The sequence below is a fragment of the Spermophilus citellus genome (assembly GCF_964194105.1).
Source record: "Spermophilus citellus genome assembly, chromosome: 11".
NCBI classification, from domain to species: Eukaryota; Metazoa; Chordata; class Mammalia; order Rodentia; family Sciuridae; genus Spermophilus; species Spermophilus citellus.
Window position 1 is genome coordinate 63689049 of NC_138192.1, and position 17329 is coordinate 63706377.

At 33.1% G+C, this 17329-nt stretch overlaps 1 protein-coding gene across 18 annotated transcripts in view; it reads right to left on the bottom strand.

Moving 5' to 3' along the window:
* Positions 1-411: 411 nt before the first annotated feature.
* BAZ2B (bromodomain adjacent to zinc finger domain 2B) overlaps positions 412-17329 on the bottom strand; it is a 373522-nt gene continuing 356604 nt past the window's right edge. For 8 of the 18 annotated variants that reach the window (XM_081261487.1, XM_081261490.1, XM_081261485.1 and 5 more), the window contains 4 exons: positions 15850-15996; positions 7892-8157; positions 7296-7439; positions 413-3725 (listed from right to left, as the gene is read on the bottom strand). In XM_081261487.1, coding sequence (XP_081117613.1) covers positions 3572-3725; positions 7296-7439; positions 7892-8157; positions 15850-15996 — 711 coding nt within the window. In that variant the 3' untranslated portion in view covers positions 413-3571. Of the gene's footprint in view, positions 3726-7295; positions 7440-7891; positions 8158-15849; positions 15997-17329 lie in introns of those variants that run through there. The other 10 variants (XM_081261478.1, XM_081261491.1, XM_081261481.1 and 7 more) reach the window with 4 other exon arrangements.

Consider the following 17329-nt stretch of genomic DNA (forward strand, 5'->3'; position numbering starts at 1 on the left):
TGTCTTTAATGAGAGAAGGCTGAAGGAGCAGGATTTTGAATGTCCTGAAAAGACATGGAGTACAGGGGATGAAAAAGAGGAGCACAGAGGGATGTATCAAGAACCCCAAACAGATTAGATCCTTCCTAAATTTGAGAAAAATTAGTGCTTGTAACAAATTTTATTTGGGAATTGAAAAAAAGAAAAATATCACCTTGGGATGGGGTTGTGGCTCAGCAATAGAGCACTCACCTTCCATGTGCAAGGCCCTGGGTTCAATCCTCAGCATCGCATAAAAATAATAAAACAACTACAACTAAAAAATAAATATTAAAAAAAGAAAAAATAAAAATATAATCTTCACATTTGTAGTAATTAACTTGAGGTTTAGTTTTTTTTTTCAAAGCAGAGAGTAATTCTGTAATTCTCAGAATCCCTAGATTGGACTTATTAATTTTTACCTATTTAATGTTCACTGCTGTTAACAACTAATATTCTGCCTATATATACTGCTTCTTCTTTCTTCTTGGGTTTAATAATAGTGGATTCTAGTCACCCCTTTGAGAGATAATCTAAATCTAAATTTGAAGGTATGCCAGTTGTTTTTTTTTAAACAAATTACAGGGCATTTAGATTAAAACCAAAAAGGTTCTAGTTAAATCCTAATTAACTTAACGAAAATATGTTGTGCATTCTTGCAATTATGTATGCACAATTGTTAGGATTTTTTTAACTACAGTACAATAATATTGGTTTTATGGGGAATAAGTCCTAAATACTCCAGGAAGCAATAGGAACCATTTATTGTTGCTAGTATGCTGCCATTAGGGCAGAATGTAAGACATTCTAAAATTCTTAACCTTATATGTTGTACTTTTCTAACAATTCCCCCCCACCATCTGTTTGTTTGCAATTAATGTAAGTTTTGTGAAAAAAAGAATCAAAGAGAATAAGCCCAACCTTTGGCACCATGAGTACACTGAGTCATTGACATAACAAGTGACCCATGGGCATATGGTAAAAACTGTCACCTAGCTGCAGTGCTTTTGGGTCAATGCCCACTACTACCTTCAATAGCTACCTCTCCTTAGTTACAACAATGAAGGTATCAATCCAAAGTAGCCAGTGTTTAACCAAGCTTTCCTTTTTCTCAGAGATATCTTATTTATTTTTAAAAGAAAATTACTATTCTTGGAAATTTATTTGTATATATATTTAAGCATTTTTCTCACCAGACATGTTATTATCAAGTTCCTTATGTATTACCTAATACAAATTAATATAAGCATGTATGACCCATAAGGCAAAAACAAACAAACAAACAAACAAACAAATAAAAAAACCCCCAAACAACAACAATAAAAAACCTTATGAAGAAGAATCCCCATGTAATCCCTGTCAGAACTAAAACCTATACTTTAAGAACTATAACAATTAAAACCAGATATTTTATTCACAGAGCCACCTTGTTCTCTGTTCCACATGGTTATTTTTGTTTAAGCACTAGCCCCTCAAGGCATCACTGCAATATTTGCTTAACTGAAACAGACATATTTATATAATAACAGCTGATTTTCATATTAGTCTTCACAAACAATCTCAGGATTCTGGGAATTACTCTCTGCTTTGAAGCATTTTCAAGTAGGGGACATTATCTCCAAAACTTTTATATTTTCTTCACTATTAATAGCAGTGAAGACTACTTCTGAGCTGGGGATGTAGCTCAGTGAAGAGCACCTGCCTAGTGAGCACAGGTGATACCCATCACTGCAATGAAATAAAAAAGAAGTGGACATTATCTAAGGTCCGCTTCATAAGGCTGTAAACTTCCTGAGGACAGGTCCTGTCTTAGTTACCAATGATTCCCTGATGTCCAGCAGAAGGCCCAGCAAAGCATCAGTTCTATTTCTTGAATGACTAAATTTGTGTCTCACGGGTTATTATACTAGCTTATATAATCAATTTTTCTTATGACTGAATAAGACAGTGTTAATAGAGATATTTCTCATTTTAGAACAAGATCTTAAAAATGTATGCTAATATTTCATAATGAAAATGTGAAACAAGAAATAAAACAAGGTTGAGAAAGGTTTACAGCTTCATGAAACTCAAAGGGTCTATGTATACCCATCTACTTTCACCCAGCCCAGTGCTCTCTGAACCACACTCCACACACTGGTCCTCCTGTAGGACTCTGTAAAATCAAAATTTAAATTAACTGGCTTTTTGAAACCAATGTATTTTCAAGTTCATTAAGAAAAACTAAAAAAAAAAAAAAAACTAGTTTGTAAAAGTTTTTTTTTATTGTATCCGTGCCACACATAGTGAAAAATAACACTCTTAAAAAAAAAAAAAAGAATGCTACCTTTTCCACAACATTTTATTTTAAATAAAACTTCAAGTACTCTTACATAAGTACAAAAAAAATTCTGATCTATTTGCCTCCAACAGGCCACCACAACACACAGTAGATAAAACACAGTGGTTACAAATGTCTTTTAAATTTATTTCTGAGGCAAGGCAAATGGGAGGGAAATGTCTCTATGAAAAAATACTGTGTGTGTAGGAAATTGTCACGATTTTATTCCACATGGATACAAATGATTATACTTTAATTTAGGCCCTGGTGGCTTAAAATTATATAACAAAATAGAAAAATGGAAAACTAATATCCCCTACACCCTGTTTCAAAGGCAGGCACTACCAAGATTAGGGAGACGCCACAGTGTTGGTAGAGGATAATTACTGTACAAGCTGTATAGCTATCATCACCTTCAGACTAAAATAATGCTACAGTCCTTCTAAGGCATAAACAATAATGTCTGCAAACAATATATACACATAATACATATTTAAAACAAGACTTAATATAAACAATAATGAACAGTATATACATGTCAATCTTTTTCACTGTCTTGAAATACAATTTAACTACACAAGTGATGCAGCAACATATATATATATATATGTATATATATATATATAAATGTACTTGTAACTCTACAGTAAAGTTTATTTTTGGTGCTTTTATAGCACATCAGTGTAAACAGTTTAACTTGGCTTTGTTTTATATTTTAAAACATTCCTTGTTGTATTTTCAAGATTTAAAGCAATTTTCTAGTTCTTCCTTTTCACAGAAAACGAAGATTCTGGATGTGGTTTAATCATAAATAATTCATAAAATTAAATACATTCACTAAAAAATAAACTACAAAGTAAAAAAATGAAAAATAGATATTTATTGAGAGGGAAAGGAGAACCATTTCCCACATTAGAGCTCTGGTGTTGAATATTCAGTGCGATTTGATATATTTTAACTGCTATTGCACTATAACACCCTTTCCTTTGAAAATTCTTTGGGTGTGCTTCCCTGTTCTACCTAAATTAGCTGATAAATCACACAAACCAATAACCAAAGGTTTTGGTTGTCATAGGAGTGAAGCCTTTAAAAATGGTATATCTTCTGATACTTATTTTAAGGAAAAAAAAGTCATTTTGTATGTGCCTTGCACATTTATGTAAATACAGTTCACATTGCTGGTCTCATTTGTCTTTGTTTAAAAGGAAAAAAAATAAAGAGAGTATTATAACTTCAGCTCACTTTGAAAGTATCTGTCCATTTTTTTTCAAAATATTTCCTCATATTGTGGCCAGCTCTGCCTATATCAGAATCATCTTCATTAAATGTTTCACAGTTGTCAAAAACAAGCCTGACATCTACAGCAAAGGTTTCAAGGTTTGGATACCTGTAAGAAAACACATAATTAGAGACTGGTTTCATTAGTTTTGTTCTGTAAGCAAATGAAATGGTTAAAAAAGATGTAAAACAAGAAAACTGAAAGGAAAAAGGCAGTTTAATATAACTATTTCAACTGATACAAAAATATGTAAACACTCTTATGAATGTAACATTTAAAAATGCCATGTGTTCTAAATTATACTTGTTTATATACAGATTAAATGGAAAAAAAAACCCACCCAGATTTCCCTTAAGATCAAGATATTTTTCAATTAACTGGTAATTCCCCTACATCCCATTTCCTGTTTGACTTGTGTCACAATTCTGTTACAGAACTCCTCCTGACTAGTTTATTGATTCCTTTGACCAACAGTATTCACTTGTGTATTCTGTTATCCACATTCAAATGGGTTCAGTTGCAGTGAAAAATTATGTAAATACTTCTTATGCTGTACAATTCTAGGATGTGCTACTTTGGGCTAAATCTTCCCCATTTCTCTTCTCTTTTCAAATATGATCTTTTGCTCAAGCACTGGAGAACCCCACTCCTACTACCGTCCAGTGATGGAAGTAAAACTACCACCCAGTTTCACTTTCTGTGGTTTCAGTTAGCCATGGTCAAAAGTGTTAAACATTAAATGGTAAATTCCAGAGGGAGAGAAAGAGCAAGTGTATGTTAACATAACTTCTATTATAGAATACTGTTAAAATTGTTCTATTATTATTGCTGTTGCTTTCTTAGTGTCTAATTTATATAAGTTAAATTTTATCATGAGATGTATGTATAAGAAAAAGCATAGTATTATCCATGGTTTGTCCAAACATGGAAGGGGAGAATACTGTATGATGAACCAAAACAAGCAAAAACAAAAACAAAAACAAAAACAAAAAAACCACCCAAAGAAAAAAACCCCCCAAATCCATGTGCTCTCTCTTTACCAGAGGTAATATTATGAGCGACTGCTCTCTAATAAGATAAAGAGATACTATGACTTCAGGGCTTTTCTAGTGGGATAAGCTCAATTCTCTTTCTCTGCAAGAATACTGAGATGAGAACAGAAAAATAAATGTATCTGACTAAACTTATTAGTGAGAAATAAGTAGTCACTTGCAGCCATCTCTGGCCAATTCAATACATTTTGGAAGAAGGCTTTTGGAAATTTAAATATTATATTAATTATAATCTACAACAAGCTTGATACTAAAATAATTTAACCATTATAAATACCCTATGAGCCACTAAAGCTCTGAGGCCATGTAAAAGTGGCTTTTTATTTCTTTCATAAAATACCTTGTACAACATTTCACTCCCTCTTCCTAATATGTTCCATACTGAAAGAAATAAAATTTATTTATCTCTGATATGCTAAAGAAGACTGAAGTCAGCCCTTATATAACTTCATTCATTTTCTTCTTTTTCTGGGGATTATTTACTTTTCTAAAACTTGAGGTAAAGAAATTTATACAACACCAAATAAGTCATTTTGAAGTGGATAACTCAGTGGTATTTAATAGTTATGACACTATGCTACCATCACTTCTATTTCCAAAACAATATCACCATTCCAGAAGGAAAAATTATACCAATAAGCAGTTATGCTCTGTTGCTTCTTCCCCTAGTCCTTGGCAAGCACTAGTCTTGCTGTCTCTATAGATTTACCTATTTTGGATATTTTATGTAATACAATGTGTGGAAATGACTTTTATAAAATATTTTAAAGTTACTTTGAGGAATATTACTCTCCTTTACACTCTTTCTTATGTAAGAAAAAGTTAATAATTAATGTAAAGGAGACCAGAATCCAGTAGAGAATTATAGGTGAGATTCTAGTTAAAAAAGAGTGCAACACTCTATTTGTACCTTTCCTTTAGAAAAGGATGGGAAAGCTAACAGAACCCAGAAAAATTCATTAGAGCAGATATTTCCTTCCCTGTGTTCTATGAACTGTCTAAAAGTTTGAAATAGTTTGTGAGTTTTGATTCCAACTCATTACTTTGGGTTTAATCGAACAACATGAAGTTAGGAGAGCCTGAATCCACAGAATTTCACCTCTCACACAGCTGTCATCACAAATAGGATTATACTTCTGACATTTACCAGGACTCATTCTCAAAAGCCAGTTTGATTTTGTAGCCTTTTTGGTTATTTTGTGTCAATTTCTAAGCCTGTTTGTTTTGGATATTTTGAGTTTTAGGCTGATCTTCCATCCAGGAATTGGAAGATCATGAATCAAGAGTTAATCACTTATTAAGTTTTCACATGTAGATCTCCGGCCTGGCTGTATTAATTATAAATTCCATTGTACTACTGAAGTGAAGACTTATCTGATTTTTTGGCAGACAGAAAAAGCCATCTCTAGACAACAATTTCTGCTGTGTGGTTCATCTTAAAACCAACAATTTAATGGTTTTCAATGTTTCCTGTGTTTGGGAATATCCCTTCTGTAATTTTTTAAAAAAGTAAAACAAAGCAAATAAAATTCTTTGAAATACAGTTATTTTGTCCTCAAAATAAACTACTACAGTCATTTGTTCAATCCAGCAAATCACTTGATGTGAGAGGGATATTGAACGTTTTAAATTCTACTCAATTCTTCTAAGTGGAATATAAATCCACAAGCACAGTGATATCCACCAAAAGAATGTTATGGAAAAACTATACCACATATAGTATAGTAAAAACAAAATAATATAATTGATATATATATATGTTTATATATATATATATATATATATATATATATATATATATATATATATAGAGTTATTTTTTCAATGTATATTTCCTATTTCTACATATTTTTTTCTGACTTCACCTGAAGTAATGGGCATAGTCTACATTAAGCTAATCTGGTATGTAGGAATAAAGAAAGCAAGGGGAAAATAGGCCAAAGAATACAGCTCTGGGGATCCTGGCCATTCTCACATGGAATGTCTTTGTTCTGCAAGTGAACATCCTCATTTTTGTGGCTCCAAAGTGGGACACTGTCCTAAACTATCTAAATTACACTAATTAAGTGGTAACTCTCTGGCACAATTTTGAGATGGTCTGACAAAGATCACTAACTAAGGCTAGGAAGTCACTTTACTTTTGGGATAGAATGAAAGCAGAACATAAAATAAAGGAGAAGATTTTCTTATATATCCATAGATGGATTTTCAATATTCTCCAACAACTTATAACACTTAATTTTTAAAATTGCCAATGATCTCATTCTATATGGTAATAATATGAAATATTAATTTTGTTAAATCCACATGAGATGGTGATAATATTCTATTAATGTACAATACAAACTCTAGTTTATATGTTACTTTGAAAGGTTCCTCTGACCTTTTTCCTTCCCCCCTAGTCTGGTTTGTTGTCAAAAAATGGGTTTATCACACTGTTTTTATTCCTTAAATAATTTTAATTCACTTGTTTTTCATATCTAACTACCCTAGCCAAACATAAGTCCCTCTAAAAGTGGGATTTGTATGTTTGCTATTAAGTAAAATGTCTTTGACTCTCTAGGCAAATGTACAGCACATATTGGGGATTTGATAAATATTTATTGAACTGAAATGATTTACTTACTGTCCGTTACTCAGTTTCTCTCTAATTGTGGAAAAGTCCATAGGTTTCTTAATAACTTTCTTATAACCAGGTACAAGTTTCAAGTTTACAGGAAGTAGGAAAGGCCAAGCATCCTCATGAGTTTCCATTTCAGTCAGGATCATACTAAAGAAAATGATATTTGCAATCAGTATCTATACTTTAGAATTATGTTTTTATTATCATTATTTTTGGTACTAGGGATTTAACCCACTTAACCATTGAGCCACATCCTAGCCCTTTTTTGTATTTTATTTAGAGACAGGGTCTTGCTGAGTTGCTTAGTGTCTCCATAAGTTGATGAGGCTGGCTTTGGACTCGAAATCCTCTTGCCTCAGCTTCCGGAGCCACTGGGATTATAGAGGTGTGCTATCACACCTAGTAGTCTCTTTCTGCTCTCTTTTAAAAGTAATAAGTCAATGCAAATATATTAAAAAAGATAATATAGCCTTACACTTATACTATAGTATACATTTTTATATTTATAAAATTTTAGAAAGTAATCTTTAATGTGGTAAAAATGTTTCTAAAACAAATAAAATGGGATGTTACATAATACATGAAAATTGAAATAATACCTGCAAAGAGCTAGGTCCTTAGAATCATCTCTTTTGGGTTTCTTAACAGAAGAAAAACTTTCTTGTTTTGATAAGTTAATAGAAGTATTTTCCTCCATTTTTCTTTTTTTGAGGTCTTTGTTTCCTCTTTTTAGTGAACTACTTGTAGATGCAGAGTCTTCATCTTCAGTATCCCCTGTTAAAGTTACTTTCTTGCCTTTCTTCGATTCATTACACTTTTTTCCTTTGATGTTAAGTTTTTTGATTTTTATAGTTTGACCACTTGCCTAGAATTTTTAAAAAGTAAATGAAGTGTAAAAAATTGTTTATAGACTTTTTATATTAAGAAATATTAATCCTGATCTAAAGGTTATTTCTATTATTTTCAAGAGAGATCTGTGAATTTCTCCCAAAATATAAAACCTTATTAATAAAGCATGAAAAACCTATTTATCTGAAGAATTCTTAAAATTAGAATAGAACTTATCACAAGTATCCTTTAGACTAGGTCACTAACTGAAAGGGATTTACAGATGAAAAAAGGACTCTTAACAATACAACTGTTCTTAGACACAGGTCCCTCCTTTCCTTTCTTGCTAGAACCAAAATTCAAAGAGGAACTTCAATAGGTCTTAGGAAAAACCTATCAGATTAAGTGTTCAAAGGTGCATATCTGTTATATTTGTATATTTATATAGTAGAAGTTGTGAAATGATGGCTCAAACTGACACAGCCCACAGCATATGCTATTTGGCTTATAGAATGCTTGTAAGAATTCTGAATTTGATTCCAACATTAAATTTGGGAGGACATACATAAAAATCTTGACATCTCCTGAATTATGAGAAAATCCTATAAGACTGGGCTCACGTTTCTACATGATGAAAAATGGTGGGAGTTGAGTGAATACTATTACATTTAAATGGGAACATGACTTTGTCACAGTGCCCACACTAAGGGTCCAAAAAACTCTTCTGCTATTTACTTGGTTTTTGTAGGCACTATAGTTTGAAACTTCTAGTATGAGTCTGTGTGTGTGTATACACACATCCTTTGATTCCATGATCCTGTGATCACATTTATACATAAATAAATATATACACAGAGTATAAAAATAGCTAACCCTGTTATAGGCAGAAATAACCATTTGAGGGCAAGATGTACAGTATGAATATTTGCACTTAATTATGAATTAAATGGAAAGATATTTTTAAAATGTAACTTTTCCTCACACATCAAAAACAGATGATCAGAATCCTGTTTTTTTGTCGTAAGAAATATAATGTATAATTTACTGCATTTAAAAAACAAAAACAAGAACAAAAGCAAAAGTCTAAAACGCTGCATTCACATCAAAAGACTTGGATGAGATAATATGCCTACTAATAATGTAACACCACTCTGAATGATAGCCAGAACTGTAATTTAAGAAATTTTATTAGAAAAAAAAAAAAAAAACCTCCAACAGCCTACTAAGTGATACCAACAAGACTTAAAAACACTTATCTTTAATACATAAAATATTGAGTAGACAATAATAACCCTAAATGTTAATGGCTTAAACTCACCAATTAAGAGACACAGGCTAGTAGAATGGATCACAAAACAAGACCCAACAATATGCTGCCTACAGGAGACGCATTTGATAGGAAAAGATATACATAGACTGAAGGTGAAAGGTTGGGAAAAATCATATCACTCATATGGACTTTGGAAACAAGCAGGAGTGTCCATACTCATATCAAATAAAATAGATTTCAAGCCAAAGTTAACAAAAGGGATAAAGAGGGACACTACATACTGCTCAAGGGAACCATACACCAACAAGACATAACAATCATAAATATATATGCCCCAAACAACGGTGCAGCTATGTTCATCAAGCAAACTCTTCTCAAGTTCAAGAGTCTAATAGACCATCATACAATAATTATGGGAGACTTCAACACGCCTCTCTCACCACTGGACAGATCTTCCAAACAAAAGTTGAATAAGGAAACTACAGAACTCAATAACACAATTAATAACCTAGACTTAATTGACATATATAGAATATACCACCCAACATCAAGCAGTTACACTTTTTTCTCAGCAGCACATGGATCCTTCTCAAAAATAGATCATATATTATGTCACAGGGCAACTCTTAGACAATATAAAGGAGTAGAGATAATACCATGCATCTTATCTGATCATAATGGAATGAAACTGAAAATCAACGATAAAAGAAGGAAGGAAAAATCATGCATCACTTGGAGAATGAACAATAGGTTACTGAATGATCAATGGGTTATAGAAGACATCAAGGAGGAAATTAAAAAATTCTTAGAGATAAATGAAAACACAGACACAACATATCGGAATCTATGGGACACATTGAAAGCAGTTCTAAGAGGAAAATTCATTGCTTGGAGTTCATTCCTTAAAAAAAGAAAAAACCAACAAATAAATGATCTCATACTTCATCTCAAAATCCTAGAAAAAGAAGAGCAAAACAACAGCAAAAGAAGTAGAAGGCAAGAAATAATTAAAATCAGAGCTGAAATTAATGAAATCGAAACAAAAGAAACAATCGAAAAAATTGACAAAACTAAAAGTTGGTTCTTTGAAAAAATAAATAAAATCGACAGACCCTTAGCCATGCTAACGAAGAGAAGAAGAGAGAGAACTCAAATTACTAGCATACGGGATGAAAAAGGCAACATCACAACGGACACTTCAGAAATACAGAAGATAATCAGAAATTATTTTGAATCCTTATACTACAATAAAATAGAAGATAGTGAAGGCATCGATAAATTTCTTAAGTCATATGATCTGCCCAGATTGAGTCAGGAGGATATAGACAACCTAAACAGACCAATATCAATTGAGGAAATAGAAAAAACCATCAAAAGACTACCAACTAAGAAAAGCCCAGGACCGGATGGGTATACAGCAAAGTTTTACAAAACCTTTAAAGAGGAACCAATACCAATACTTTTCAAGCTATTTCAGAAAATAGAAAAAGAGGGAGAACTTCCAAATTCATTCTATGAGGCCAACATCACCCTGATTCCTAAACCAGACAAAGACACTTCAAAGAAAGAAAACTACAGACCAATATCTCTAATGAACCTAGATGCAAAAATCCTCAATAAAATTCTGGTGAATCGGATTAAAAAACATATCAAAAAAATTGTGCACCATGATCAAGTAGGATTCATCCCTGGGATGCAAGGCTGGTTCAATATATGGAAATCAATAAATGTTATTCACCACATCAATAGACTTAAAAATAAGAACCATATGATCATCTCGATAGATGCAGAAAAAGCATTCAACAAAGTACAGCATCCCTTTATGTTCAAAGCACTAGAAAAACTAGGGATAACAGGAACTTACCTTGACATTGTAAAAGCTATCTATGCTAAGCCTCAGGCTAGCATCATTCTGAATGGACAAAAGTTAAAGGCATTCTCTCTAAAATCCGGAACAAGACAGGGATGCCCTCTATCACCACTTCTATTCAATATAGTTCTCGAAACACTGGCCAGAGCAATTAGACAGATGAAAGAAATTAAAGGCATAAAAATTGGAAAAGAAGAACTTAAATTATCACTATTTGCAGATGACATGATTCTATACCTAGAAGACCCAAAAGGGTCTACAAAGAAAACTACTAGAACTAATAAATGAATTCAGCAAAGTGGCAGGATATAAAATCAACACGCATAAATCAAAGGCATTCCTGTATATCAGCGACAAATCCTCTGAAATGGAAATGAGGAAAAACACTCCATTCACAATATCCCCCCAAAAAATAAAATACTTTGGAATCAACCTAACAAAAGAGGTGAAAGACTTATACAATGAAAACTACAGAACCCTAAAGAGAGAAATAGAAGAAGATCTTAGAAGATGGAAAAATATACCCTGTTCATGGATAGGCAGAACTAACATCATCAAAATGGCGATATTACCAAAAGTTCTCTATAGGTTTAATGCAATGCCAATCAAAATCCCAACGGCATTTCTTGTAGAAATAGAGAAAGCAATCATGAAATTCATATGGAAAAATAAAAGACCCAGAATAGCAAAAACAATGCTAAGCAGGAAGTGTGAATCAGATGGTATAGCGATACCAAACTTCAAACTATACTACAGAGCAATAGTAACAAAAACAGCATGGTACTGGTACCAAAACAGGCGGGTGGACCAATGGTACAGAATAGAGGACACAGAAACCAATCCACAAAACTACAACTATCTTATATTTGATAAAGGGGCTAAAAGCATGCAATGGAGGAAGGATAGCATCTTCAACAAAAGGTGCTGGGAAAACTGGAAATCCATATGCATCAAAATGAAACTGAATCCCTTTCTCTCGCCATGCACAAAAGTTAACTCAAAATGGATCAAGGAGCTTGATATCAAATCAGAGACACGGTGTCTGATAGAAGAAAAAGTTGGCTACGATCTACATACTGTGGGGTCGGGCTCCAAATTCCTCAATAGGACACCCATAGCACAAGAGTTAATAACTAGAATCAACAAATGGGACTTACTCAAACTAAAAAAAGTTTTTTTCTCAGCAAAAGAAACAATAAGAGAGGTAAATAGGGAGCCTACATCCTGGGAACAAATCTTTACTCCTCACACTTCAGATAGAGCCCTAATATCCAGAGTATACAAAGAACTCAAAAAATTAGACAATAAGATAACAAATAACCCAATCAAGAAATGGGCCAAGGACCTGAACAGACACTTCTCAGAGGAGGACATACAATCAATCAACAAGTACATGAAAAAATGCTCAACATCGCTAGCAGTCAGAGAAATGCAAATCAAAACCACCCTAAGATACCATCTCACTCCAGTAAGATTGGCAGCCATTAGGAAGTCAAACAACAACAAGTGCTGGCGAGGATGTGGGGAAAAGGGTACACTTGTTCATTGTTGGTGGGACTGCAAATTGGTGCAGCCAATTTGGAAAGCAGTATGGAGATTTCTTGGAAAGCTGGGAATGGAACCACCATTTGACCCAGCTATTCCCCTTCTCGGTCTATTCCCTAAAGACCTAAAAAGAGCATGCTACAGGGACACTGCTACATCGATGTTCATAGCAGCACAATTCACAATAGCAAGACTGTGGAACCAACCTAGATGCCCTTCAATAGATGAATGGATAAAAAAAATGTGGCATTTATGCATAATGGAGTATTACTCTGCATTAAAAAATGACAAAATCATAGAATTTGGAGGGAAATGGATGGCATTAGAGCAGATTATGCTAAGTGAAGCCAGCCAATCCCTAAAAAACAAATGCCAAATGTCTTCTTTGATATAAGGAGAGTAACTAAGAAGAGTAGGGACGAAGAGCATGAGAAGAAGATTAACATTAAACAGGGATGAGAGGTGGGAGGGAAAGCGAGAGAGAAGGGAAATTGCATGGAAATGGAAGGAGACCCTCAGGGTTATACAAAATTACACACAAGAGGAAGTGAGGGGAAAGGGAAAAATAATACAAGGGGGAGAAATGAATTATAGTAGAGGGGGTAGAGAGAGAAGAGGGGAGGAGAGGGGAGGGCGGATAGGAAAGGATAGGAAAGGCAGCAGAATACAACAGACACTAGTATGGCAATATGTAAATCAATGGAAGTGTAACTGATGTGATTCTGCAATCTGTATACAGGGTAAAAATGGGAGTTCATAACCCACTTGAATCAAAGTGTGAAATATGATATGTCAAGAACTATGTAATGTTTTGAACAACCAACAATAAAAAATATTGAGTAGATTCTCTATAACTTGACAGTTATGAAGCTAAAAGTCATTTATGTACAGCCAGTGAAGATTACTGTTGAACTACATTTAGTTATATATGACAAAAATTATCAAGTAATAAGAAGTCCAAAACAACTACTATTGAATAACATGCCACTTAGGCACTTATAAAACATGGTCTAAAATATAATAAAATTTTACTATAAACACTTTACAGAACTCTACATTTATTTAAAAAAACTCTCCCACACATGATCTTATTTTATCCTCACAAATTCCTACAAAGTAGATATAATCTTATTTTACAGATGATAGCCCCAAGTTGAGATCAGATCAAGCAGATGGGAAAAAAAAATCAGCAAAGATTGAGAAGGAACAAAAGGAGGAATAAAACCTGGCAAGTATGGAATCTGAGAAGTTAAGTGAAAAACAGTGTTTCAAAAGAATGAAGGACTGTTCAACTGTATTCACATGTAACTGACAGGTTAAATAAGCTAAGCACTGATCAAATTTGTGGCCATGATAAGAGCTATTTTGGAGAAGCTGTGGAATTGACTAGAATAAGTTCAAGAGTGAACTGGGGTTCGAAATTGGGGCATTGTTCCTTGGCCTTTTGGCTAAGATCAAGTGTAGAGAATCAGAACAGAAAACTTTCCAAGAAATTTTCTGTGTAAAGGGAATGAGAGAGACAAGGGAAGTGGATCAAGGGAGAAGTGAAAGCAGAAGGTTTTTCTTAAGATGAGAGAAAAAGTAGGATGTTCCTAAGGAGGTAAGAGGGATGGTCCCTGAGGCATGAGTAAGGAAACTGGCTCAGTTAGGAGCACCAGAAGCTAAGGGCAACAGGAGAGAAGGTAAGGATATGAGCCCTGATGCTGAAGGATGATACATGTGGTTTTCTTCCAAAGGCTTCCATTTTCTCAGTGGAATGAGAAATAAGATCATTATCTCAGAATGGATGGAGGGAACAAAACTGGAAATAAATCATCAGACATTATTAAAGGCCTAATTAGAACCTTGTATTTAAAAGGCTGCATTTTGTATTTCAGGCAAAAACGTGTACGAATGTTCATATCAGCATTTTTCTTATAACTAATAGGTGCTAGAAAAGACAGAGTTGGATTAACTAGAATAATACTTTATTTCATAAAGTGAGAAAGAAGCAAACAGTAAATTCAATGATTTATAATAAAATATGTAGATTATGATAATGGAATATTGACATAAGTCAGATTAGGTGGAAAGAGAGGACATGAAGGGAGAAGAGAGTGATAAGGTCTTAAGATAAATATATTGAAGGTTCAAGTGAGATCAAAGGATTACTGAGATCAAAGGACTAGAGGGAGTGAACTGGAAAGAAAGGGTACAATAGACAAATGGAAATTTGGACTTCAGTCTTTGGAGAGGCAGTAGTCAATAACTTAAACTTGGGGAACAGTGACTGGGGGATAGAGAATACCTAACAAAAAGTGTGACCTTGAATATATGTTGATCCATAAAATTTCTTACTCCTTTACCTTTTAATTACCAAACCCATTTCTTTCTCTTTTATTGTATTGCTTCTCTCTTAATTGGTATGAGAGTTCACAGGTTTCTATCTCAAACGTGACTAGAAAATTATGTTAAACACAGATGCTTATTACCATAAGATCTAGCAATCCTACTTTTAGGTTTATACCCAAAAGAACCAAAAACACATATTCAAGCAAAATCTTGCATGTGAATGTTCAAAGCAGACTATTCGTAGCAGCCATAAGGTGGAGACCACCATCAGCTGATGAATGGATAAACAAAATGTAGTAAAACCATACAATGGAATAATACTTATGTCTAAAAAGGAAGTAAGTAATCGATGAACTTTAAAAAAACATTGTGGTAAGTGAAAGAAGCCAAACACTAAAGGCCGTATATTGTATGATTAAATTTATATGTAATGACCAGAATAGATAAATCCATAAGAAATAGGGATTACCAAATACTAGGCGTAGAGAGGTACGGGAAGTTCCTGTTAACGGGTACAAAGGGTTCTTTCTGGGGTTATGAAAATGTTCTGAATTAGTGGTGGCATTTGTACAACTTTGTGAGTACAATAAAAACCACTGAATTGTTAAGATGGTGAATTTATGGTATGTGAATTGTACCTCACAAAAGAAACTGCCATAAAAGTCTGCATTTCGATCTTGTTATTAAAAAGTTTAGTTCTACATCAGTCTTACCTTAGCAATGCAAGCTGGACAGAACCAGTCCCCATCTGGTATAGTTGTAATCTTGGGTCTATGGCAGTAGGTATGACAGCCTTTGTCACAGCCATCACAAAGGAGAAGAAGTTCTTCATTATCTCCTTTTCGACATATTTGGCAGTACTATAATATATGAAAAATTATTTAGAATTAACCCTCTGCTATGAATAATAGTTACTGGGATGTTATATACACCATAATTTCTCATTTATATTAGTAATGAACATTCCGTTTGCTAACAAATATACAATAGCCATACACATCTATGTATCTCTCGTTACACAGATATGGACCACATGACGGGGTGAGCAGTTCTATTGGGGTCAATGCACATTTCAGGTACACTGCAAAGAACAAAGCTAGAAGTTGAATGCCTGCACACACTTCAGAAGCATGTATACATTAACATATGAAATATTAACATGACATTAGAGCACATAAAGCAATGAATAGCTTTAATACATGGTGTTTTTAAAATGTGTTTCATTTTTTGCTTATCTTAGCATCCTCATGATATTCTGAGAAAGAAATAAGAGTTAATTTTGAAGATCAAGATTAAGAAACTTGTATTAGTATATAATTATATACAATAATAAAAGATATCCCTAGGCTTTATCCACCTATGTCTTGTGATTCACTAAAAAATGTGCCCAAACCAGGAAAGTTGGAAAATTGACTGAAATCAAACATATGCCACACGAGTAGAAAATTAATTTTATGAAATGATTTCAAAAGAAAATATAGATAGAATATATTATAGAATTTAAGAGGTCATGATTTGTTTTTTAGAACCCACAATATAATCATTTCTTCTTTATTGAAAAAATCTTTTATTACTAAGAGATTTTCTTCCATGCATACATATTTTGTATAGCAAGTTTCACAAAGGAAAAGAAGAAAAGTTAGTCAAGTAAAAACAAAAAAATAGTAAGCACTAAATTTTTTTTGATGTTTACTTCAAATTCCAGTCATAGTTAAAAGTGTCCTGCCATTAATATTTTAAAAAATGAAAACATTTAAGCTGAATTTCATTTATACTAATTTAAAGTTAACTATTTATATAACCTCAAACTAGGTTTGTTTACTTATTAATTGTTTAATTATTATTTATTATTACATCTGTCTTGGAAAGTCCAAAATAGTCAATATGTATAACAATGATAGCTTAAGAACCTTATCAAAATACATACTATTTAGGCTAACAAATATCTATCCAATACATCTACTGTATATGTAATATTAAAATTAGCAGCAAAAGCAGTTGAGTTTCATATTTCAATAAGTATCTTTTTTAATATTTATTTTTAGGTAGACACAATATCTTTATTTTATTTTTTTTAGAGATGCTGAGAATCGAACCCAGTGCCTCACAATGCTAGCTAGGTGAGTGCGCTACCACTTGAGCCACATCCCCAGCCCAATAAGTATCTTTTTTATGAACTTCCTAATACTATTA